Source organism: Pelodiscus sinensis, chromosome 4, assembly GCF_049634645.1.
Source record: "Pelodiscus sinensis isolate JC-2024 chromosome 4, ASM4963464v1, whole genome shotgun sequence".
Classification (NCBI taxonomy): domain Eukaryota; kingdom Metazoa; phylum Chordata; order Testudines; family Trionychidae; genus Pelodiscus; species Pelodiscus sinensis.
In genome coordinates this window covers 24,411,849-24,437,794 of record NC_134714.1, presented here as the reverse complement: position 1 = coordinate 24,437,794, position 25,946 = coordinate 24,411,849, and the positions used below count along the sequence as shown (strand labels likewise).

Here is a 25,946-nt window from a genome sequence, read left to right as displayed (position 1 = left end):
TCACATCTCCTGGAAATGCCTTCTTTTGGCTAATGTCTTCCTCTAAACTCAAAGATTTTGTCACCTTTAGAAAGACGGTTATAGGTTACCTAGCCCAGCCAGTAGCTCCTACTGCCCTCACAGTTAGGAAGACCCCCAAGCAAGGGAAAAACTTGAAACAACTTGTAGCAAAAGTTATGAGAAGTTCCATCCAAGTTCAGACAGCTCTATGAACATTTCAGTTCCTTGCTTTTTTTTTCTGTAGGTAGTGAACTAGCCATGATGAAAGCAGTGGATATAAACACATAAAGAAAGTTACTAAGTTTATATGTGCTAATTATTTACATAAATTAAGCAGTTTAAAATTTAGCTGTGGCATTAAAATATGCTGTTTCAAAACACTTTCTCTAACTGTAATTACTACTTATTCTATTTTTATTGTTCACACCTTAACCATTGATTAACTAACATATGGCTGAGTTGAATATTTTTGATAAAATATAGCTCCAAAATTAATTCCACATATAATGTGTGTAGAATTTATTTTTCTACATTGTGGGGTGGATTTTATTGGCCAAGATGACTTGAGAGTAGAGAATCTCAGTAAAATCTATGCTTCTATTGACTCCAGTGGCATTTTCTCACTTTATAAATATATAACATATATATCTCCCCTATTTGCTGGGTTGTCAGACATGAAACCACATACTTAAAAGCAAGTTTTTATTACAGTATATAGACCTTGAGAGAGCTTGTTGCATAGCCGTCATTGAATAACTTCATTATTTAAGAACAGAATAATAAATAATCTTTTAACTATAACAGTTGTTTAGAATCTGGATATTCACCTTCCTTTCTGGTGCTACATTGAACATGCTCTATCTACAAGGGAAGTGGATTTATTTTTTTGGAGAGTAGGCTGATTTAGGGTTGTGGTTAATACTGCACTTGCTCACTAAGCAGTCCCACTGAACTGCAGTAGCTGCCAATATTAAGAGTTGCAGAATTAGACCCTGAAGCAGTACAAAGGTTATTTCACTCATGTCATTATGAATATGTTTAACAATAACAATTATTTACCCCTTGCAGCAGAGATATAGCAAATGAAATTTCAGAAATGTGACTACAGGCTTATTATATTGAAAGATTTCTGAATGCAATAAATTATTCAAGCTGTAACTTGTTACTAGTTAAATATTCAGTTTACATTCTTATAGGAAGCCGATTCTAAAATGATTTCCTTATAATAAATACAGCTATAGCTAAAGTTTAGTTAATTTGTTGCTGGTTAATTTTTAATCCCTACTTTACTTCAAAAGTGTCTGTGAAATATATGTAACATATGTAACCTTTTTTGTTATCTGCAGAAATAAAATGTTGGCCTTTTCAGTGCAAGCTGTGATTTTACCATCTGCTTGTCTTACAGCTAGACCGTTGGTGCAAACATTGCCATTAAGGACTACTATTAATAATGGAACCGTCTTACCAAAGAAACCAAGTGGCTCTCTCCCTTCCCCATCAGGATCTAGGAAGGAAACTGTGCCACCATCAACTAAAAGGTATGGAGAAACCTGAAATATGTGTAAGGTTATTAAACTAATTAAGAAAGTAGTAAGTCCCATTGTTATGCTTTTTATAAGAGCATATATGTGCAGGTTTTTTCTCTTTAGATAACACTTTTCAAAGCAATGATCTAGATAATTAAGTGTTTTACAATTTTATAGATACTTATAACACCTCTCCATTTATAAGAGGTTAATCAAACATACTGTTGTTGCAATAAATACCACAGAAATACACAATGATTAATCTTATTATTTATGTTTTTTCTTGATTCTGGGGTCTGGTAGATTAAGAGTAGGAAATTTCTGTTTTGGATTATAGAACACATTCTGAAAAGTAGTGCCACAGCTCTTTGTTATACACAGTAGAAGAAACAAAATCTGGGGAAAACTTTCAGTCCTGCAATAAAGTCATATAATGCTATTTGTCACTTTTTCTTAGTAAAATTATTTTATATAGAAATCTAATTTGCTGTGTTGTACAAGGAAATTCACTTATTTTAAATCATGCCTAGAAAATTCTTATTCCAGTGAAAACAGCCCTGCTCTGGCTAATTACTATTAACATGTATTTAAATCCCTTTAAAAATAACTTAAATGTCTTGGGTTTAGTTTAAAACTGGTATGCTGCATATTTGTGTATTCCATTGCATATCCAAGCTCTGGGAAATTTAAGAGGGTGGAGGCTACAGGTTCTGTTCAAGAAAACCTGAGATGCACTGCAGAGCTGGTCTGTTATTCCCTATTGTGCAAAACATAAGATTTTGTGTATGAATGACTTCTCCTTCTGCATTCTCCTATCTTGAATGCCAAGTCAGCATTGGTTGGTGGTGATACCAGTTGCTGGAGAGCAGGTTGTTGAGATGAGAATAGCAGTGTGTCCAGAAATGACTTGTGTTTGTAGAAGGAGCTAGGGATACAGAGGGCACAGGTTTTTGATTATGCATGAGGTGGAAACCTATAGGGTGCTATAATGGAAATCTGCAGTTGACTAAGTAAAAGGGGAGTGTTGCTGAGTATGCAGAATGCTCAAGTTATTGTAACTACAAAACTCTCAGCACAAAGCAGCTTCTACTTTACACCACCCAGAAATAGAATCAAGAAATATCACACTGTTGTTTTTTTCCTTGCTCAGATAGGGCCTCTATGACCTGGGGGCTTGCTACAGTTGCAAGATCAGCAGGATTTTTTGAACTAGTCCTGCTGATGGGAAGGAAAGATGCATTTTACCCTTTTAAATGTAATCAGAATGTTTAAAATATTTTAAAAAAGCAAAACTATTTTAGTGTTTCAGAAGTAAAATAACACCAATTAATATATATTGCATTTTAGGGTTTTTAATTTTATTCATCATAATTTCTTTCTGTAGCACTAATAAAAAAGAGTGTCACATAGATGCATTTATTTTGCAGTTACTATGAGTATTAAAATTAACCCATTTTCAGAAATTTATATCACAACTAAACTTCAAGAGGAATAGGGGTTTTAAAAAAGTACACTTGGCCATGAGCTACTTTGTCATTGGATTACTGTGATAGGAAGACTGGATTTACTTTTTAGATTATTATCCACTGCTGAAAGCTTCTGATATTTACTCCTAAACTAACTTGTAGGATTCTTAGTTTTTATGATAAATTATGTGTAACTCACACCTGGTGTGGTTGACTATCCTGTGCAGTGGCACTTAGACTACAGCAACAGATCTGACCAAGAGACCTCTACAGCATGAGCTGAGAGCCAACTCACTTTTAGCTCAAAGGATAGAGGCTCCTATACTAAGCTCCAGAGGTCTCAGGTTCAAATTTGCCAGTTGGCAGCTACATATGCTTCAGATATTCAATATCTGGAGTAGTTTTATTCTAAATAAGCATGTTATGCATATTAATAGTCAGAAAAATGAGTTCATTTATATATAAAATGTTGTGCATTTATTAAGAATGTTAAATATTGACTAATTGACTAATCAAATAGTCGATGCATTTTGCATCGACTATTCAATTAGTCCATAGGGTGCCTCTGCCTTTGAAGTGTTGCTACACTTAGGGCTGTTGCTACACTTCAAAGGGAAAAGCACTGCATGGAGCCAAGGGTCAGCTGGGGACTCTCCCACTGGCCCTGGGCTCCATGCAGCACTGCAGGGGAGTCCCCAACGGATCCTGGGCTCCACGTGGTGCTGCTTCGAAACTCCACGTGCAGCCTGGGGACACCCTAGCTGGCCCCGGGCTGCACACGGCTTTTCAAAGCCCCAGTGCCATGTGGAGCCCGGGGTCTGGCTCCAGGCTCTTAGCACATTGCCTCTTTGAAGCACCCCGTCTGCACACGCCCCCTAGTTTCCTTTTTCTGATAGAGGCAGCAAGGTCGGGGGGAGTGGCTAGTCAACTAACCTGTCGACTATCTGATAAGTATTTGCTTATTGGATAGTCAACTAGTCCTTCACGTCCCTAGCATTAATAGTGAACCATTCCATATTCAAATTTTAAGAGCATGTGTGTGATAGAATTGAAAATGTGTCAGCAAAAAGGAACTATATTTTACATAACTTATTTGCATTAAGAAGCTTAATGGTTGTTTCATTTTATATAGTATATGTAATTTTAAAGAAACCACGTGAGAGAGGGAATTATTATAATACCCATTTTAAAGATGCTGACATTGTCAGAAACATTGAAGGGACACAAATTGTACTTTTGTCTGAATTTTTTTAAACTTATTATTGATATTTATAACTGATTCTTAGGATTACTATGGCTGAAAAATGTATTCTTCAGTTTGTTGTGTGTCTGACTGTACTTTGTGTATGTTCTTTATTGCTGTTTACCCTGGATAGTTAGTCATTTTCCTTTGTTGGTACAGATCTTTCATGCTTTCTTAGGGTGTGTCTAGACTACAGGGTTTTGTTGACAAAAGTGGAATTTTGTCAACAAAACTATACCTACGTCTACACTACCGCCGAGTTCTGTCGACATAACGTCAACAGAACTCGGCAGTTTTGTCGACATCGGTAAACCTCATTCTGCAAGGAATAATGCCTTTTGTAGACAGAGTTCTGTTGACAGGAGGCGTTATTGCATCTACTCTGTCCTTTGCATCTACACTCTCATGTTGACAAAGCAGCTTGCTTTGTTGATGGAACTGGATGCAGTCTAGACGCTCTTTGTCGACAGAAGCTTTGTCGACAGTATCTGTCGACAAAGTCTTTGTTGACAAAAGCCTGTAGTCTAGACGTACCCTGCGGGAAGAGAGATATTTTTTAAACAACAAAAAGTATATTATTGTAAAAATCACAGAATTGGCAAGGATTTGGAGGCGGAGTTCATACCTGAAACTACTTTTAATTTTTTTTTAAATTGACTAGAAATGACATTATTGGAGTTGTCTTGCTCAAGACTGCATTAGAGCAAATATTAGATCTCAAGAATCCCTAATTTATAGTCCTGCTCGCAATTTAGGACAACTGAAACTGAGTTAACATGTCTTTTGACATCAGTTTCTTTTAAATTGTATTTACATTTTGGTGGTTAACTCATTTGGACCCAAACTTGCCCTCCTTATTCTCTTTACCATAGTAAAGAGATGTGGTTTAGAATTTACCCATGTTTCTAATGTGGTAATTAATTTTTGGATTGGAAGTGACTTCTTATACTATCAGGAATGTATGATGGAGGAGGGGAATAAGAGACTTGTGTCTTTGTCATTGAACTGAAACTCACAGATTTTTATTCAAGCTCTACTAAAGACTCCCTAAATGTCTTATATAAATGACTTGGTGCCTTGGTTCCCTGTTGGTAAATTCAGTGTGACACCTGCCATTCAGACATGGCTGTTATAAGATTTAATTCATTAATAAGGACACTGATCTCAGAGTTGAGAATACTTAGCACTTTTCAATATCCAGCTCTAATATTTGTGCTCTAGCACCTTATATCTGAGGATTTCATTGAAATTGCTATATAGGTATAAATTACTTACAGTACCATAAAGGAAAATGTTTGGATGTTTTTGAATATCAGTGTTTGGAATACTGCCTGTATTATTCTGAACAGCATGTATGTGCATGGAATATTATTTGAAATTCTAATTTAGAATACAAGGAGAATTTTATGTTATGAACAATTGATTTTTATTCTCACCCTATGCAAAGTATTTTGAGGATCAATAATTAATATAAATGTTGTGCTTGGAAGCAGTCAACCACAGAATGTTAATGCTTAGTGTTCCCAATTAAAATCTAAATTTTAGAGCTGATTTGGAATAGTTTGGTTTCTATTAGACAAAAGTAAAAACAGAAAATGTAGAAGAAAAGTATACAAGCCATATCTTGCTCAGTAGGGATTCTTGTGCAGTATATAGCCTGTACCTTACCTTTTAAAAAGAAATAGTCACTCATTCTCTGCTTCAGGAGATTGTAAGATATTACAGTAAGGTAAAACTATGATGACTAGTGATCAAAATAAAGAAACTCATACAAAAAAGAACACTATAAAAAGCATGGTTTTGTATAGAGTATAAAATCCTTTAATATGATAAATTCCTGTTGCTTCCAAGCTAGCAACCCAGGCTCTCTGAGAAATTGGTCAGTCTCTTGAAATTAATGTCCTACATTCTATACTGGAGCAACAATGATTTTAAACTGGCATAGATACAAAATCAATATGTAGTTTCAATTCTTCTGTTTTAATACTCTTAACTATCAAGAAAAAAGTTTTTAAATAAATGGAATATAAACACAAAAATTGTGTCTAGAGTAAACTTTGGGTGGTAATATTATGCAATCTATTTCATTGCATTTCCATCATTAGAAGATAATAATGTATCACACTCACAGGTATAATACAATTAAAACCATATAAGCGGTTCCTGTAATTTATTCAAATATAAATGCAGGTAAGGGAGCATGTTAGTCAAAAGTGTGAAAATATATTCTCCTTAAATATTGTAATACAGGCAGTCCCCGAGTTACGAGGATCCGACTTATGTCGGATCTGCAGTTTCGAACGTGGATTTTCTCGCCCCGGAGGACCGGAGCGGCGGGACGCCTGATCCTGCCGCCCGCCTCCTCCGGGGCGAGAAAAGCTGCTCCCCGTCTCCCTGGTCTGCTGGGGGAGCCAGCAGACCAGGGAGACGAGGAGCAAAGCAGCGGAGGACCCGGGGCCAGACCCGCGGCCGCTTCCAGATCAGCTGGAAGCGCCGCGGGTCCGGCCGGGTCCTCCGCGGCTTTGCTCCCCGTCTCCCTGGTCTGTAGACCAGGGAGACGCCGAGCAAAGCCGCGGAGGACCCGGCCGGACCCGCGGCGCTTCCAGCTGATCTGGAAGCGGCCCCGGGTCCTCCGCCGCTTTGCTCGGCGTCTCCCTGGTCCGGCCCGGGTCCTCCGCCGCTTTGCTCCGCATCTCCCTGGTCTGCTGGGGGGGGGGGGAAACGCAGCTAGTGCCCCCCCCAGCAGACCAGGGAGACGTGGAGCAAAGCCCGGGGCCTGTGGTAGAGCAGGTGGGGCGCTGCCGGTTGGTCCCGCAGTACCGCTCCTTGGCGCTACTGGACCAACCCGGCAGCACCCCAGCTGCTCTGCCCCAGGCGTCCTGATTCAGCCGCTGCTGCTGAGTTTCAGCAGTGGCTGAATCAGGACGCCTGGGGCAGAGCAGCTGGGGTGCTGCTGGGTTGGTCCAGTAGCGCCGAGGAGCGGCCGCGCTACTGGACCAACCCAGCAGCACCCGAGCTGCTCTGCCCCAGGCGTCCCCAAGTTAGCCGCTGCTGAAACTGACCAGCGGCTGACTACAGGAAGCCCGAGGCAGAGTTGCTCTGCCCCGGGCTTCCTGGAATCAGCTGCTGATCAGTTTCAGCAGCAGCTGACCTGGGGACGCCTGGGGTTCTTAAGTTGAATCTGTATGTAAGTCAGAACTGGTGTCCAGATTCAGCCGCTGTTGAAACTGATCAGTTTCAGCAGCGGCTGAATCTGGATGCCAGTTCCGACTTACATACAGATTCAACTTAAGAACAAACCTACAGTCCCTATCTTGTACGTAACCCGGGGACTGTCTGTAACTTTAGTTAGCATTTTTACTAAATTGTATACCATTTAAAAGTAACTTAATTGGGTTTGTCAGATTTTCTGATTTAAACATTCAAATTGTGGGTCCAACAGCTCAGCTTCAACTTAAATATTAGGAGATTTCTGTTTTATTTAGGCGAAAAAGGGGAGGGAGGGAAAGGGAGAGAAATTCTAGTGTAAATTTAGATAGAGCTTTGCAAATCTACAGATATGCACTTTATCTCTGCAGATATCCACAGCTCATTTTTGTGGATGTGCATGTAGATGCAGACACAAATTTTGTATCTAGAGCCCTGCAAATTTATGGATATCCACTTTATATCTGCGAGTAGCCACATCTGCAGATGTCGGTGAGGATATCTGTGGCTCATTTTTGCGGATGCAGATATAAATTTTGGATCTGCGCGGGAATTTAAATATAGATACAGCAAGCCTGATTCTCTGCTCTGACATTTGTACAACAAGGTAACTTCATCACTGTCAATGGAATTACACCAAAATAAACTTTGGAGATTTCAGTAAGGTCACTACAATATTTTCTCCTAGAGCCACCCTGATTAGCCAAGCTAACTTTAGCAGCACTGATTTCTCTTTTAGTTAGCAAAACACTTCATTTTTGTTTATAAATGTCTAAGTGTCTAACGTGCAGTCATAATATGCTTAACATATCCATTCATATATATATGATGAATTAATTTGTCAGATATCTTTTGGCCACCACACTTATTTATGCATTTCCCCCCAGACTTCCTATAATATTGCCAACCTCTGAGCAACTTCAAATATCTGCCACTCTTTAAATAGCCTGTTATAAAAGTTTCCTAATTCTGCCCCCATCCTGCCCATTTAGATTGGTCTTTGATTCACATCGGGCTGCTGTCAGCTCTGGACAGGACTTAAGCACCAGTGTTTTGGGACCATGTATGTCTAGAAATAGGCACTTTTATGCTTTTTAGGAAATACTTTCCAGCCAGGGTAGAGTTGTACTTGTTCTAGTCCTGGAAAGTTCCAAATTTTAAAGTAGTGACCTTTTTAATAGAAAAGCTATTTCAGGGAACTTTTAGGTATTTTCTTCTTCTGAGTACAGTACTGTAAAGTTACTTATGGTAAATATGCAATATCTTGTTTTCCTAGTATAAGGATACTAAAAGTATTCCAGTGTTTTAAACCCTCTCAAATATCTGTAAAATTATTTTATGCAAGATAATGTTGTTTATCTCCCTTGTGACTTCATCTCTGACCAATGCAACTATCTTAAATATTTTTACCATTACTGCACCACTCTGAGGGAGGGGGGGTGTGTGTGTGTGTGTGTGTGTGTGTGTTTTCAAGAGAATGTAGGCTGTTGAAATTACAGAGATGGTCAGCATATAGAGTATTGCTACACATTCATGTCATGTAAAGATATATTTTTGGACTGTACATACATAAAAAACCACAAATAGACTGGTAGCACTTTAAGGACTAACAAAACATGTAGCCGGTATCATGAGCTTTCGTGGGCACAGCCCACTTCTTCAGATGACCGGAGTGTTGGAAGTCCAGCTACATGTTTTGTTAGTCTTTAAATTGCTACCAGACTATTTGTTGTTTTTTTAAGTTTTTCCTGTTACAGACTAACTCGGCTACCCCTCTGAAACTTGGAAATAGTTTGAGCTGACCACATATCTGACTGAGGAGTCAATAAAATCCATGATATTTCACCCTTGCATGTAATTTCATATCTTGAATGTGCAATTATGTGTGTCTTTAATTGTAAGTTTGTTTTAAATGTGTCTTGCTTGCATACTTGTATTCACTGTTATTCTGCTTTGTTTATGCACCTCTCAGTCATGGATTAAACAGGTCTGTGAGTCTTCTCAATGCATGCAAACTGAAAAAAACTACTCTAAGGTGAGGGATTCTTAGTAGTATTGTAGTGTCATAGTTCAGTAGTTTTTCCCTTCTGTCATAGCTCTGTCCTCTCGAGGGGATTATTTTAGTGATGGTTATATCATATGTAATTAGAGTAATTATTGCAACCTTTAGTATTTTCAGAAACAAATTTTGCAATGTATATTCATAACTGATATGTTTAAGTACACTAGGACTTTTAGACAGTAATTAATTCAATAATGATACCTCTACTTTTCGTGCTAACACTATCTCCATTATAGTGAAGATTTTTCATTATGCAAATTCCTTCTAACATACTGCCTTATTGCACCTTGATTCCTAAGTATTGTACTTATAATAAAACTTTTTTATCCTGGTGTTGTACCATTAAAATCTACCTTTTCTTAAGACTAATCCTGATGGCCAAATTCTAGACTTTCATTCTTACACAGCCCTGTAAGTCAGTATCCTTTATGTGATACTTATGCTTCTTCTTTAAATTCCATTTGAAGTGTACGTATGTTTGCTGTGTCCAGAATAAGTAGGTCAATAGTGTTCACTGCAGTATCTTAATTTTAAATTATATAAAAATAATCTATTACACCTACCAAAATATGTGCATGCCTAAACTGTGTTAACAGTGTGATGGTGTTACTATATCCCTCATCTTTTCTTGCCTCTTCACTTCTCTATTGCCTGTCACTATTGCTCATTGTGTCAAGTCTAAAATCTAAATTGTAAATTCACTGTGGCAGGGACTGATTTCTTCTATGAAATGCTTAGCATTCTCTTGGGTCCTATAAAATAATAGCCGTTTCATAGGTAGGATGATCACACATCCTTTATTTTTTAAAGGACCATCCTTTATTTCATTGACTTTTCCCTTTGACCACTTATCTCTTATTTTAAGAAGCATGAATATGTACTACAATTGATAAGTAAAATTTTACATATTAAATTAAAACTTACTAGGAGGGCTGTGTCCCCTGCTCAAAGTGCTCACCAAACCCCCTCTTGTGACAACCCCAGCTCCCCCTCTTGGCCACCAGGGAGGGCTGGTCTGTGGCCATGCCAGTCTAGGTACCTTCTCCCTCCCTGCCTCCCCTAGCCTGTGCTCCTTCTCCCTTTCCCCCTCCTCCTGCCAGCCCGGGCTCCTTCTCCCTTCCCTCTCCTACTGCCAGCATGGGCCCCTTCTCTCTTCTCCCCAACCCTCGCCAGTCTGGACCCCTTTTCCCTCTCCTTCCACCAGCCCGGACTCGTTTTCCCTTTGACCCTCTCCCCCGTGAGCCAGGGTCCTGTGCCCCTCTCCCCCTGCGAGCCGGGGTCCCTTTCTCCCCCTCCACCATGAGCCAGGGTCCTTTGACTCCCTCCCCCGCGAGCCCAGGCCCAGCTCTAATCCTGGCAGCTGGGGAGGCACAGGGGTGCCTGCTCACCCCACATGAGGTACAGGTAGTGAGGTGTGCATGTGGTGCTCTGGGTCACTACAGCTTGCTGAAGTGGGGAAAGCAGCAGTGTGGGGGGCCACCGTCCTGATCTCTCCCCCATGTGGTCCCATCTGCGCTGCTCACTGCCTCAGCCCTGCCTGCAGAGCCCAGGGCTACCCGTCCGCCCACTGGGAGTGAAGGGAAGGAGCCGACAGGTGTGATGGCTCTCCTGTGCAGCTTGGGGGTGCTCTGGTAGCCGCAGTAAGTGCAGCTGCTGGGGAGGGGGATGATTCTCTGTGAGGGTAACCAGATTCCAGGCAGTCGGGCACTGCACTCCAGGTCCCCAGGAGCCCGCTGCTGGCACGTAAGTCAAGCTGGGAGTCCCCGAGCTGCCACATAAACCCAGCCGGGAGCCTCCACGCTGCTGTCCCAAGCTCTGTACCACCTTCCCCCCACCCGCCTCCCGGGCTGTCACGGCTGCAATGTGGAGTCTGCCGGCTACTGTGCCATGTTTCTTGGCATCAAAAGTCCTGTGGGGTGGGGGTGGAGGTAGGGTAGTAGGGGCTTGGTTTAAAATAGCAATTTCAAGTGGTGAGAGGAAGCAGCGAGATTGGACAGTAGAAATTAGGGATGTGAGCAGACAACAGGTTAAACAGTTACCTGGTAACCATCACTTTTACTGAGTGATGTTTACCAGGTACCAGTTAACCAATGCCCAGGAGCAGCCCCCTGCGTATGGCTTGCTGAGGAGCCTACTGAAGCCCTTTGGCTCCAGGGCCAGGAACCTCCTGCTACTGATGGCAGCAGTTGCCCCAGGGTCAGAGATCCTACATAGTCTGCTAACCAGCTAAATGTTAAGTTAACCTAATGTTTACATCCCTAGTGGAAATGTCGTCTTGAAAGAAAAATACATGATATGCTAAAGGAAATGTCCATTAAAAGAGCATTTTCTCTTATTTTTCTTGTGGTTTTCTCTTATTTTCTATTCATAAATATAACTGAGGTTAGATTTTAGCACATAATCATAATCAAGAATGCACAAGAGATGTATTAGAATGCATGCATTAATATCAATGTCTAACATATGTCATTATTAATGAAATAACAGTTGTCAATAGCAATATCATATTTAGTCATCAGTTTTACGGGGAACTTTTCTAAGAATAAGGTTCAAACTTCTCAAGTTTCCATGCATTTTTTTTTAACTGAAGACAATGCTTTAGTTAAAAGAAAGCATTCATAATGTCATTTCTATTGTCCTGGTAATTTTTTGTTTTCAGGCTGAGTACAAATGAAATTAAAATTAAAATTATTCATATATTTAAATTATATTCAAACATTAATGACAATTTAATTGTATAAAATATTTTTATTTAAGAAAATTGTTTATCCTGCTGTGTTAATATACTATTTAAATGAAACGTTTTTCTCCAGAAAGAAAACATGATTTTGTGTTTTAAACTTTTCATTTTTACTTTTGTCCACAACTCTATAGCTATTTAATATTTGTTTCTAAGTTTTTGACATTTAAAATGTGCTCTGTAACTTACAAATTATCTAACATTAATGCAATAAGTTGCACCTTTAAAGGCGTAACTTAGTACCATTAAGTAACATTACTTTTTTATGCTATAGCTAGTGAACGTAATAAATATGGGCCCTGATCCTACAAAAACTTATTCATAGGCTTAATTTTATGCAATGGAATTCATGGGGCAACTCATCCAAGTAAAGGAATGGAGAGATATTAAAATAGACTATATTATGAATTAAAATGTTTACTTTATTTTCTGGCTGCCAATATTTTATAGAATTGGTTGGAGGAGCTTTCTTTGAGTGTTCCTTCATTATCCCTTTCATCTAGGGCCAGCATATGATGTACTAGGTTCTGTTGTGAAGGCAAGATTTATCCCTCACTACCATCACTTGCTTGTTGGCAATTTATTTTTCTCATTTACCTTTGCAGCTTAGCAACCCACACATTTTCTGTTATTTCATCACCCAAACGAATATTCTTACTTCAACTTAATAATTTGCATTATGGTTGATTTTTGTACCAAAATGTACCCAAAACAATTTGCACCACTGTCAGGTGCTCCAAAACAGAGAATATGTTAGGTGGCATAAAGCGTTCCAGCAAGCGTCTGATGTATCTGACCATGTAGAACTTAACATAAATGCATACATTTTCTCAGGGTATGTCTACACTTGCACCCTAGTTCGAACTAGGGATGCAAATACAGTATAGGCATGCGAAATAGTCAATGAAGCGGGATTTAAATATTCCACACTTCATTAGCATGATTTCGCTGGCGCGTTACTCCGATCAACAGCAGTTTCAAAAGTGAAAGTGCGCGCTGGGACGCGTTAGTTCGAACCAAACCCCTTGATTTGAACTAACGTTACTCCTAATTTTTTTATATTTAAATCCCTGCTTTATTGACTATTTCGAATGCCTATATTTGCATCCCTAGTTTGAACTAGGGTGCAAGTGTAGACATACCATCAGTAATGGTTGGTTAGGTGGCATCTTAGAAGCTAATGAATAGTGGTTGAAATCTGGCAAGTTGGTGAAGTGACCACAATTATATTTTTCCCTGTTTAAATGTAAAATCTTGGTGATTATCTATTCAGCTAGTTACTAAAACAACCTTCCATCTTGCTAAAGAGAGCAGTATGCTGAGGGAACACTAAAATGTGATGCAAACCCCTCCTGGTACAGATGTTTGCAGAAAGGAAGGTTTGAAGAGGAGATTAGCTCTCTGAGAACCCCCTCTTAGAGAAAAGGGGAGAACAACACCTTTTTAGGATCTGTGCTTTTTTTTCATAAATGTTGAAGTTGGAGTATCATCTGTCAATAAGATAATGATTAAAATTTTAGAAATATTTGAGAGGCCTCAGCTTACTCATTTCCTTTAGGTATATTAAAACTGTGTTGAAAGCACAGTAGAATATTTGATACTGAGTGGATGTGAAGAGACATGGTCATCTTATTAATGTTCACAATGTGACCTAGTTTGAGAATTATTTGTAATCTAGCTGGGAATGTCATGTTATGCTTTCTTATTAGATCTACCAGTCCATTCTCTACATGTAAATAGTTTGGATTGCGAAACAAAAATTGGAAATGTGGCGGTCTCACTAATATTCTGCTTCAGAAGTCTGTGTATTGCATATTCTTGAGCAATAGATATTCCAACTGGCATCAGTGCTGGCATAGCACATCTTGTAGATGGGAAAATAAGCAAAAAGGTAGCCATGTTGATTTATTGCAGTAGATACCCAGCAAAATATTCTAATTGCTGCAGGTCAGTTCTGAGCATCCTAAATTACTTTCTAGAATAGAAAGTAATTTGGTAAACAGGTATGTTAATGCTCTTAGAAATAAAAGTGGTTAAACTTTCTGAGGTATAGCTTGCCAAAATCCTTTTCTATAATAACTTACTCCCTTTTTTGCTAGTACTGTCAAAAGAACCAGCTCAGCTGAACGTGTGTCCCCAGGAGGTAGAAGAGAAAGCTACGGAGATTCCAAAGGCAGTCGCAATCGCACTGGATCCACTAGCAGTTCTTCTAGTGGTAAAAAGAACAGTGAAAAGTAAGGGTGTTTTTAATGTTTCCCTTCTTCCTGCCCTGACTGCCCTAATATGAAGTTATTAGTTTTAAAAGCAGCTACTGAATGGTTGGATTTTCTAATGATACAGGAATCATAAATGAGATGTCTATACTGTTTTGAACAGAGGACAATTGTAAAGTATTCTGTTATCTAAATTTTTTTTCAAAATGAGATTACACATTTTGTTTTCCTTATTGTATTCCAAACCAGGATCTGTGTGAGAAATTTGAGTTGAATACAGTAATGCCAAAAAAAGCTTAGATTTCTTTATGCTACTTCACATGATTTCCTCTTTGGAAAATACAATCACTTGGCTCAGGCATCATATCTGATCTTTCTGATACATAAGCAGATTTTTAAAGTGACTGTTCATACTTATTATAGAAGCATTGTGAGCCAGTTCATGAGAGAGAGAGAGTTTCTGGATTCCTCTGATCTGATTACATCTAAGGAAGTGGAGATCGGAAAAAGATTCAGTTACGAGCCAAGAGACAGCGTAAATTACTAGATCCAAAAATTAACATAAGGAAGAAAGATCTCAAGCTAACAAGAATCCAACTAATTTGCCTCTGGGTGGTGACACTGATGTTGCCTTAGCTAATAGTGAACAGATTTACCACTCAGATCCATTGTTATCTTCTAGATTGTGAGATTCAACTTAGAGCTGATGATTCTGTTGCTCTGTTGAACATGTTCAACAAATTAGCTTTCTGTGGAAGCAGTTTCAGTAAATACTGTCACTTTGCACTCCTTCCTTTCTCTACTTTCCTTAACTTCTTGTTGCCTTCTCTATACAAATTGGTTACCAAAAATTATGAGACAGCACAGTGAAGATCTACTAATCTAGCCCATACAAAGAACTGGTGAGGTCTCATCTGGAATACTGTACATTTCTTGTCTCCCTGTCTAAAAAGATGAATTCAGCCTGTAACAGGTGCAGAGAAGGGCTACTAGAATGATCAGAGGAATGGAAAACCATCAGAGAAGTTAAATTCTGGAATAGTCTTCCAAGAGCAGGAGGGGGCAAAAATCCTAGCCTATTTTAAGATTGAGCTTGATACATTTATGGAGGAGGCAGCAAGGTGGCCAGCACCGATCTCCCCTGGCTAAGCAAATTCCCTGGTTTAAGACCAGTCAAGTCCCAAGGGTGCCACACCAGGGGGGTTCAACCTGTACTACCTTTCACAGACTACTTTAGTTACTGTACACACTTATGAACAGACTTCTTATATACTCCCCCAATTATGTTTTTTCTTTTGTCAATAAACTATGATTTATGGACATTGACCCAGGCCCGCTGTCACACTGATTTACAGAAACTCTTTAAAATATAATATTTGTATGTGTAGTTGTACACTGTTTTTGAAATAATCATCATTTATGGCTGATGGACAAAATTATGATGGGCTGCTGTATGTGTTAAAGATTCTTAATGTCTGTCACAGTTGGATTAGATTTTCAAAAGAAAAAAAATTGACACTTAGTGGAAGTGAGGCTTGGACCCTAGGGAAGTGAAAATGATTGTATGGGAAATATACAAAATGTTTTGGTATCTGTGAGCAGGGTATCACAAGGAAAAATGTTATTTTTACCGTGTCCACATGTTGTATGTGATTTTTAATGAATTGATTTTATAAAATTATATGAAGTGTTACTATGGCATATGAAAAGTATTGTGTTCATGGCAAACTATAAAAGAAAATTGCTTGATTTTTTTCACAGCAAACCCAAGGAACCAATGTTCAGTGCAGGTAGGTTCTGTTTTATTTTTCTTCATTCCCAAAGAGAACTTGCATGCTGATACAGTTTTTATTGTATGGTGATTTATCAGGGAACCTTTCACTTACAGGCCACTTGTAGCTTTAAATGAATCGGTCATTCAATCTAGATCCTAGTGGACATTGCATCTGTATTATGACTGAAATCCTTTTTGGCAAGTAGACCAAGAATAATAAGCCATGAAAATGGAGACTACCTTCTTACCCAATAGAAACATAAAGGAGTCCGGTGGCACTTTAAAGACTAACAAATGTATCAGGGCAGGACTATTCAACTTTGGAAGCTCCGGGGCCAGAATGTTACTCACAGCACATGTCGAGGGCTGCAACTTAAAGTGTGGTTGCATATACATGCAAATATATATATAAATATATTAAAATAGCTTCTTTCACACTGACTGGCATGAATACAAAGATTAAGGCAAGACTATACAACATCCAGGCCCCATTTAAGTCAGTTCTGCTGATATTAATAAAATGTAATATTTACCCAATTTCCACCCATATTATAGCACTTTTAGGCTATGTCTAGACTGCAAGCCTCTTTCGAAAGAGGCTCTTTCGAAAGATACTTTCGAAAGAGAGCGTCTAGACTGCACGCGGAACTTTCGAAAGAGCAAGCCGCTTTTCGAAAGAAAGCACCCAGTGAGTCTGGATGCTCTCTTTTGAAGAAGCCCTATTTACATTCAAGAACGCCTTCTTTCAAAAGAAGCACGACAGTCCAGGAATTTAACTACTAACCTTCCAGTAAGGAACATATCTTAGTTTTTCTTAAATTGCTGTCAGGTGGATACAAGTCTTTGAACTCAGGGTGACAAGATTCATGGTACTATTGCAGGTTTGTTTTCTTTAGTACAGCAATATTCTTTTGACAAAGAAGACTATAATAATAATTTAAGTTAAAGATGGAGGATTTCTGTTTTTTGCGCTGATAATCAAGGTACAGCCCAGCAAAGCACATAAGCTTATGCCTTACTTCTATAGACCTGTTGACTTCACTGGGACTACTTATGTGCTTATTGCTTCTCTGGATCATAGCCCAGTACCTCATGGGGACACTTTGGGTGCATCTACACTGCACCATAGCTCGAAATAAGATACTAAATTTGAGCTACTCAAATTGTGCATCTTATTTCAATCTTATTTCAATATAGTTTATTTTGTAATTTGGCTCTGTCTACACAGTGACAAATTTCAAAATAACCCACTATTCTTAAACATCCCTTACTTCTCATGGAATGACGTTTTCAGGGATGTTGGAATAGCAAGCCCGAAATAATGGGCTTTCTGTAAAGATGTGGGATAGCTTTCTGTAAAGATATGTAGAGATGTGGTATCCCAAAATAGTGTTGCACTATAGACGTAGCCTTATGTTTTAGAAAAGAAAATAATGTCTATAATGTTACATTTACAGTTGTGTCTCATAGTAACTTTTTTATTTTATTTACTCTCACGTTTGGATTTGATAATCTTTGTTTCAAAAATGTCTATTAAGATTCATAACTTAAATGAGTAATTCAACCTACATAAGTATTAGCCTTCTCATTCAGACAAAATTCCTACTGAAATCAGTTAGGGTGTGTCTAGACTACATGCCTCCTTCGACGGAGGCATGTAGATTAGCCAGATCGGAAGAGGGAAATGAAGCCGCGATTAAAATAATCGCGGCTTCATTTAAATTTAAATGGCTACCCCGATCTGCCGATCAGCTGTTTGTCGGCAGATCGGGGCAGTCTGGACGCAACGCGCCGACAAAGAAGCCTTTCTTCATCGGCACAGGTAAGCCTCGTGAAACCAGGTTTACCTGTGCCGATGAAGAAAGGCTTCTTTGTCGGCGCATCACGTCCAGACTGCCCTGATCTGCCGACAAACAGCTGATCGGCAGATCGGGGCAGCCATTTAAATTTAAATGAAGCCGCAATTATTTTAATCGCGGCTTCATTTCCCTCTTCCGATCTGGCTAATCTACATGCCTCCGTCGAAGGAGGCATGTAGTCTAGACACACCCTTAGAGGGTATTTCCCTAGACAAAGTATACATATTATTTCTAAATACTGAATTATTTTTAGCATGCAGTTACATACATCAATATTTTAATGATACAATAGCTCTAAATGTATTACTGTTGGCTAGAAAAACAGAGTATTGAATGGAGATACACGCAATCCACTGAATGAACCGTGGGTCAAATGTTTTGTCAAGCAACAGGTTAGCCTCTCACAGGATACAGGTGGACAGCCAATAAAGGAGGGGGGTAGGTGAACCTAACTGTACTGAAACACATCTTTATCTAGCACTTCTGTCTCTGTCTCTGTAATCACAAGGGAAGCGCCGTGTGACACACTGCAAAGGTAGGCGCCACTTCCAAAACCTCATAGCTCTCTAAGCAAAACTGTTACCAGGATGACAGAAGCTGTATTTTTATACAGCCAATACACATTTTTATTGCAAAGTTACAATTTTTCAATTTATTTTGAGTAAGGTTCAGATATTCATGTAATACTGCAAGAATTATAACCATTTGATACACTTTAATCGTAATAGTGGGTTATTTAGATTTTGATTGACTTTTTTGAAATTCAGTGTTGAGAGAGCTATATGGCAGCACCTGGATGTCTCACTGTGTTTGAAATGCTGTTTTGCACTTCTACTGACATGCCCTATGATATAGAACCTTCCCTGTTTGCTGTTTTGCTGCAAATCTAATATATGCTTATAGAAGCATTGTTTTTCCCCCTGCTGTATCTTCCTTAGTAGATTGTAGACTTACCTGAATTATCAGTAAACATAATTAGGTGTATACCTAATCTTAAATGCTTTCTGCACAGCATAGTTATACAGAATTATAATTAATACATGAACAGTATTGATTTCCGAAACATAATTGAATTGAACATAAATATGTATATTTGATACTGGTCTGTATCTTGTATCTCTGGTATAATGAGAGATATTGTCTTGGTTTTCAGAAATTACTCAACTAATTTTTCACTAACCTGCATCCTTTAGCTTTACATTAATTAAGTTTAAACCCTTATGAAGGAATGACAGTTTTATTCCCAAGACTCTATTTTGGAAGGGGCCTCAACCCCACCACTATCTGTTTTTCATGCAGTTTTACATCTGTAACCAATAGTGGGTTCAGCTGCAGGTTCAATTAGCATTAAGACATATTATTATCTAAAAGAAGAAAATGTACCTGCATTTGCTTGGGCTCACAAAAGTTGTGGATGCAGAAATACAGGCATTTTAAAAAGTTGGTCTTTGGTTCTTGTTTCTAGTCTTCTCGTGTCTCTTTGTCTTTTTATAGTGTTCTGATATTTGATGACCTTTGTTATAGCAAGTAGGGGGAAAGGATTGTGTGGTATTGCATATGTAGTTTTCATGCTTTAATAGTTTGAAAGTTCACTATGGTCCAAGTGATAAAAACAATTCTCCTAATAAATGCCTCCCTTCCATATCTTTTAATAATCATGATTAGAGATGACTTAACTACAATCTGTTAATTTTCCAAATGTACTGTCTCATAATGCCTCAATATCTTGAATGCTGGTACCATATTTTCAGCCTCATCACAGGAGTATCGCATGCCAATATGAACAGGGATATAGTTATCTGTCTTGTGCAATACAAAAATATATTTTGTTTCTTGGCAGAGAACTAGAAATGTAATTTATTTGTAAATATCTAAATATGTCTCCAGTGTTTATCAGTCATCTTGAACACCACACATCTATTAACATTTAGTTGCGTCCACTTTTAACATTCTTTTCCATTCTTTCATTAGAAGTCTCATTAAAAAAACCTATTTTTTTTTTATATAGGACCATAATTATACATGATACTGTGTGAGAGCAGTACTATAGAGAAACAACTAGATTTCTAGAGCATATACTTTTCTGCCATACAATAACAAAATATAGTTTAAACATGACATTTTTATTGAATGAATTCTTGATATAAATGAGGCTAGGGTCAATAATGCATATATATACTCCCATTAAAACACAGCGTTTAGTTCTTAAAATTAAAATAATTCTGGCATGTATGTTAACAATGCTTGAAAATCCTTAGCAAAATTTTAACAGACCTAAATTGTATACATTTTATTTACATAATTTTGTTACTTCTGCCCTTCCATTTCCTTTTTGCACATCATTATTCTGTCCAGTAACTCTACAGATGTCACTGACTCCAAAACTGCTTGATTCACATGAGAGCAAGGCGGAATTCTTTGATCTGCCGATGGAGCAGAAGGAGCCAGCAAGTTTTGAATGTGGAAAAACTTCATCAGAAGTTCACAAGACACCCTGTTTGGCCCTGCCAATTTCTAAAAGTCCTAGTCAGACCTTCATGCCATTTCCTAGATCTCCTAGTTTTAAAAGCCCCATGAAATCCCCAAGTCAGTACTTTCAGATCTGTTATTAATTCATGCTTCTATTCTCAGAAATATTTATTATAAGACTCCCAACTATAGTATTTCTAGTGTTTTCTCCTATAAATGTTTACTTTCCATCAGCAAAGTTCAGTTTTGTAGCTTCTTTCCTGTATATCATTTTTCTTTCTATAATGTGTTGTCAGTTTGTCATTCCTGTTTCAATGTTTAGCTATGCTTCAAGCACTTAACTGTTTTTGCATGTACATCAGCATGATTCTTTTACTAAGTGTTTGTGTTCTTTATACATAATGTACTTTTCTTACTATGTATCAAGTGTAAAGTATATCTTTACACTGAGATGCAAAGAATGAGGCTGTTTAAGTATTTTTAGATGCTGATCCCCAGAAATGTAAATATCCATCAAAATAAATAAAAGAATTTTAAGTGGCATTCCTGTGTTAATTGTAATTTTTACTTTGGTGTTTTCCCTCAGTTTGTGGCATAAAAAAGCAGTATGTACATATGGCATTCATTTTTTCTTAAAGTAATGGTTTGGTCTTAATCCTTTCCTCTCTATAGTTTTTCATTGCATTGTCTGGTTAAATAGTTTGCTAATAATGTCAAAATATTTAGAGCAAAAGGGGACTTCATGCCTTGTGTTTGATAACCCTTATCTAATGTTCGTTTGTGACTTAAAACAAAAATAAAAAGCTATGAGTTCTATAAGTTTGAAATGTCATTTTATGCAAAAATATTCACTAAAATGATAGGTGAGAGCTGTTGGAGGAGAAATCTTTGCTAATGTGTTTATTTGTAACGTTAAACATTTCTGACCCTTTTTGTAGAAGAAGGATATGTAAAAATGTTTCTGCGTGGACGTCCTGTTACCATGTACATGCCCAAAGATCAAGTGGAATCTTACAATTTGGAAGCAAAAGTGGAACTACCAGCAAAGAGGCTTAAATTGGAATGGGTGTATCCTTTCTATGCTAAAGCATTACAGGGAACTACTAATTTGTTAGTAATTACCTTAAAATTTAGTTTTTAAATTATTGAGCACATTTTAGGTCTTTATGTTGAATTAATTACTTTAATGAAATATTACACCACATTCACTTTTTAAATAGGTGATAATTTCTTGAAGCTGATGCTCCAGATTTTATGCAAAATAGTCAAGCAGCTCGAGGAAGGTTTCATGTAAATCTTGCCTGAAGGTTATGTTTAAAATGTGTTAACTATCACAAATTAAAATTAGGCATATTGCAAGAGTTTAGTGAACTATGATTACTAATTAAATGTGCATAAAACAAGTTTGCTTCTTTTTCTGATACATATCAGTACTTTGCTATTACACTATATTTTTTAAAAGGAACATGTCGTTTTTAAGAAGTGATATAATTGCAGTACATAAGGAACACAAGGGATCTTATAGACTATTTTTATACATGACAAATTCTCTTCACTGTAATGAGAAATAAAGATCAATTTTTTTTTTAAATGGAGCCTTAAATTATACTCAGCTATCTGCATTTAGATGCCAGTCCCCTATTATCAAGTTTTGTTGTAAGTGTCACAGTAGAGGCGAGACTTGAGCAGGCATTTCATGGAGGGTAATATGATTACTTTACACATTTTTATTGAGTGCTCCTTTTTAGCATAAGGGCAAGCATGGGAGAATGCATGAAGGTACTTGCTAGAAAATTTTGACAAATCGGCAACAAAGGCTGCATTGCTCTAGACCACAGCTTCCACTCTACCAACAGCATTTCAATCTACTATATATTTTATAAAATGTGTCTCTGTGTGCACATGTGTGTGCGAGTGTCTGACCGTCCTTCTGTGAGTCCATTTGTTCAAGAACTCCTCCTAAATGGAAAGAGGTAGGGCCACCAAATTTAGTTTGTGTCTGCTTCTTATCACAACATAAAGCAAGGCCAAGCTTTGGTTGTGTCAGGAAAATGGGATGAGTGGGGAATGTGATTTTTTTCACATCAAACAGAAAGAGAGGGGTGTGATAGCAGAAACCATTCTATGCATGAATAACCACACAGTAGCAGCAAGCACAGGGGACAGTTATACTGACGAATGACCACAGGGGGGCAGCAAGCGCCCCAGCCCTAGGGAGCAGCCATTGGCCGGCAGCACAATCACTGCCACACCAGACTGCCCTTGGAGAGCAGCTGCTGACCATGCTGTGCGGCCTCCCATGTTGTATCGATCCCAGGGAGAAGGCGGCAGTTGGGAAGCCCGGCCCCCAGCAACCTGGGCCGGACCCAGACCTAGGCAGTGCCAGGTATGTCATCTAGTATTGTTTAAAAATCGATATCTCAATTATAAGGGATAGGCCATGACTTCCGTTTAAACATTCCCATGTTTAAAGTTACAGAGATAAGTAGATGCTAATGGAATTAGGCCCTTGTTTTTATGTTATATTCATAATATACCCTATTAGAAAGCTTAAGTTTTCTACCCATGGTATTATGTCAAAGGTTAACAAACTTAAACCAGTGCTGGGTAGATGAAGATTAGAAAATAGAGGAGAAAAAATATTTTAAAAAAATACCATGCACAATTTTTGTTTCAGGCATTTCTTTCTTTGGACGTAATCAGTGTGACTGTTTGCAGGCTTAGGAGTTAAACTCGTGTAAATTTTTGCAGAATACAGGAACTAAGATGTTACTATTTTTTATTATTTTATTACTATCACACTGAGAATCCCTAGTCATAGACCAGGATCAGTACAAACAGAACAAGACAATGGTCCATCTCCGAAAGAGATTACAACCTAAGCATGATGATAATGGAGTCTCACTTCAGTGTTGAAGTACAAGGATTAAGCAAACATTATAGGTGAGGTCAGACTAATGAGAAAAATACAAACATGGTTACATGTGGGGCAGGTAAGATTTTCCATGACCATTGCAGGTAGTTGTATCTTTGCTTTGTGGTGTTCATGTTTTTCACATACGGTCTTAATGAGCCTTGCTTCAAAGCAGTTAGTGGCAATATAACAAATCTTCAGCCATCTTGCTCAGTTTCTGGGATCAACTTGATATGCTTTCAAGTTTGACTTCAGTGTGTCTGTGTATTGTTTGTAGTGGCCTACAGGAAAACAAGTGCATTGCTTTAAATGACCATAAAGTATGGGCTTTGGTATTGTCAGTTTGGCCATACAAATGAGATGTTCTGACCAATGCAGCTGAGCATATATAAGCATGCTTTGAATGCCAGACATTCAGCAATAGCTAAGGTTTTCAATAATGAGAATTTTGTCCTACCATTTCATTTTGCAAACAGATTGAAGACAGCACGTACAGAACTCATCAAGTTTCCTAATGTGGCAATCATGTGTTGTCCAAATCTCACAACCATATAGAAGCATTGTGCGCACAACTCTCCAGTAGACATTTAGCTGTTTCATAGGTGGTGTGAGAGCATTCATCCCTGGGTACAGGTTGGCACGGTACTTCAAATTTCTTTCATCTGATTTTGAAACCAACATAATTGACTGCACTTAGCATAGTGATCTCATATAAATTGAATGTGATCAATATAGTGAGCAACCAGGGCACAGTCACCAGCAAATGAAATCTCCCTAATGAATAAATTGGCCACTTCTATGTGAGCACAAAAAGCACTGCAGATAGTACAATGTCCCCAGAATGCAAAACTGAATAAATATTCTTCTGTCAATGTCATGAAAGGCATCCATTAGTGTAGTCAAAAAAGGATGGAAAAGAGACAGCCAACAGGCAACATTGTTTGGTATGTCTGATGACTGGGAAGAGATCCAGAAACAAAGTTCTCTACCATTCTGGCCATCATCACATCACAGAACAATTGAATGGCAAAAATAATTTTTGTAGGCCTTCCAGAGATAAAAATGTCCAGAATCCCTCATGATTTAGAGTCCAGAGCTGTAGCTAAATTTGTGAATGCCATATAAAGACTACAGTTTTGCTCTTGGCACTCTTCCTGAAGCTGACAGCTGTAAAGATCATGTCTGCAGTGCGCCTTCCAGACCAGAACCCGTATTAAGACTTGGAAAAGATTATTTCCACAAAATAGATGTCTTCAGTATGATCCATGCAAAAAAATTTTCCTGCAACAGAGAACAGGGAAATGTCATGGTGATTATCTATTTGCCACATCACCCTAATGTTTAGAGAGATGGACAATGTTGACATCATTAAAATCCTGTGGCACCTACTCTTGCTCCCAGATAATGTGGAAGAGCCATGTGAGGTGCCTTCCTGACTGTATCCACCCTGCTTACAGATATCTGCTAGACTGCCATCCAATCTGAATGTTTTGCTTTGTGACATCTACTTCATTGTTACTGTGTTTTCATAAGGTGAAGACTAGTCTGAGTTGTCTTAATGGATGTAGTGAAAGAGGATTTTGTTAATGGAAGTAGTAGAAGAAGACTAATTGCATCCTTAGAAATTCTGAAGGGCAATAAGAAGGGGGCTGAAATATTCTGTCCATTGTCATGTGTTTTTTTGTGTATGTCTGTTGACTCAAGTGCCTTTTAGTGTTCACACGGGGGTTATCTTGTATCAAGATCCACCATGCTGCATAATGGATCAGCTAAGTATAAGATGAAAACAGTGGATGGATACAGACAGCAGATGGGCAGAGCAAGGAAACAGTCTGATAATATTGATCAAGACTGTGGTCTCAGCATGTCAGAGGCCTAACCATTGTCAAGATTTTTGTATGCAGCTTGGCAAAAGAAAAGTTTTAAGGAAGATAGCAAGATAGCTTTGCAGATGTTGATGGATTGCTCCTTCCAAGCAAGAGGAGTAGCACACAAGGAAGTACAAAGATGCTTGTTTAAATTTAACAAGTGGATAATGGAGACTGATGCTGTAAGAACTTTCAAGGCTGGGACTATAGGGGTTCTTCTCTACTGATGCCTCTCTCCATCACCACAGTAGGCTTAGACTGGGCTCCCGTAGGAGGATTCTGTGAGGCTAGGCTCAGCAGGAGGTGCTGCACAACAGGACCTAAGAGGTAGCTCCTCACAGCCCACTGTCTGGGTGGTACCAGTACCTAACACAGGAAGCTATGACAGAGAAATGTTTGAGCAACAGCACAGTCTCCCTGCCTGTCTTTGCTTCAGACCCTACACTTAAAAGCCCAGACTTCTGACTCTGCCTGTCTCCTTATGCTTCACTCTTGCTTTGTCCTGCCTCGGACTCTGACCTTCTTGTAAATAACCCAACCTGACTCTGGATCTCACCACCCATGTCCCTGTCAGGAGAGGCATTCTGATTGGACGTGGGAATCAA

The 25,946-nt window shown here is 38.5% G+C and overlaps 1 protein-coding gene across 9 annotated transcripts in view; it reads left to right on the top strand.

Annotated features, from left to right (window-relative positions):
• The window catches only part of EML1 (EMAP like 1), a 169,777-nt gene that overhangs the window by 105,675 nt on the left and 38,156 nt on the right, over positions 1-25,946 (top strand). For 4 of the 9 annotated variants that reach the window (XM_075926585.1, XM_075926588.1, XM_075926584.1 and 1 more), the window contains 6 exons: positions 1,406-1,538; positions 9,415-9,477; positions 14,344-14,478; positions 16,219-16,247; positions 18,599-18,625; positions 21,498-21,627. In XM_075926585.1, coding sequence (XP_075782700.1) covers positions 1,406-1,538; positions 9,415-9,477; positions 14,344-14,478; positions 16,219-16,247; positions 18,599-18,625; positions 21,498-21,627 — 517 coding nt within the window. The remainder of the gene's footprint in view (positions 1-1,405; positions 1,539-9,414; positions 9,478-14,343; positions 14,479-16,218; positions 16,248-18,598; positions 18,626-21,497; positions 21,628-25,946) is intronic. The other 5 variants (XM_006123772.4, XM_006123775.4, XM_075926586.1 and 2 more) reach the window with 3 other exon arrangements.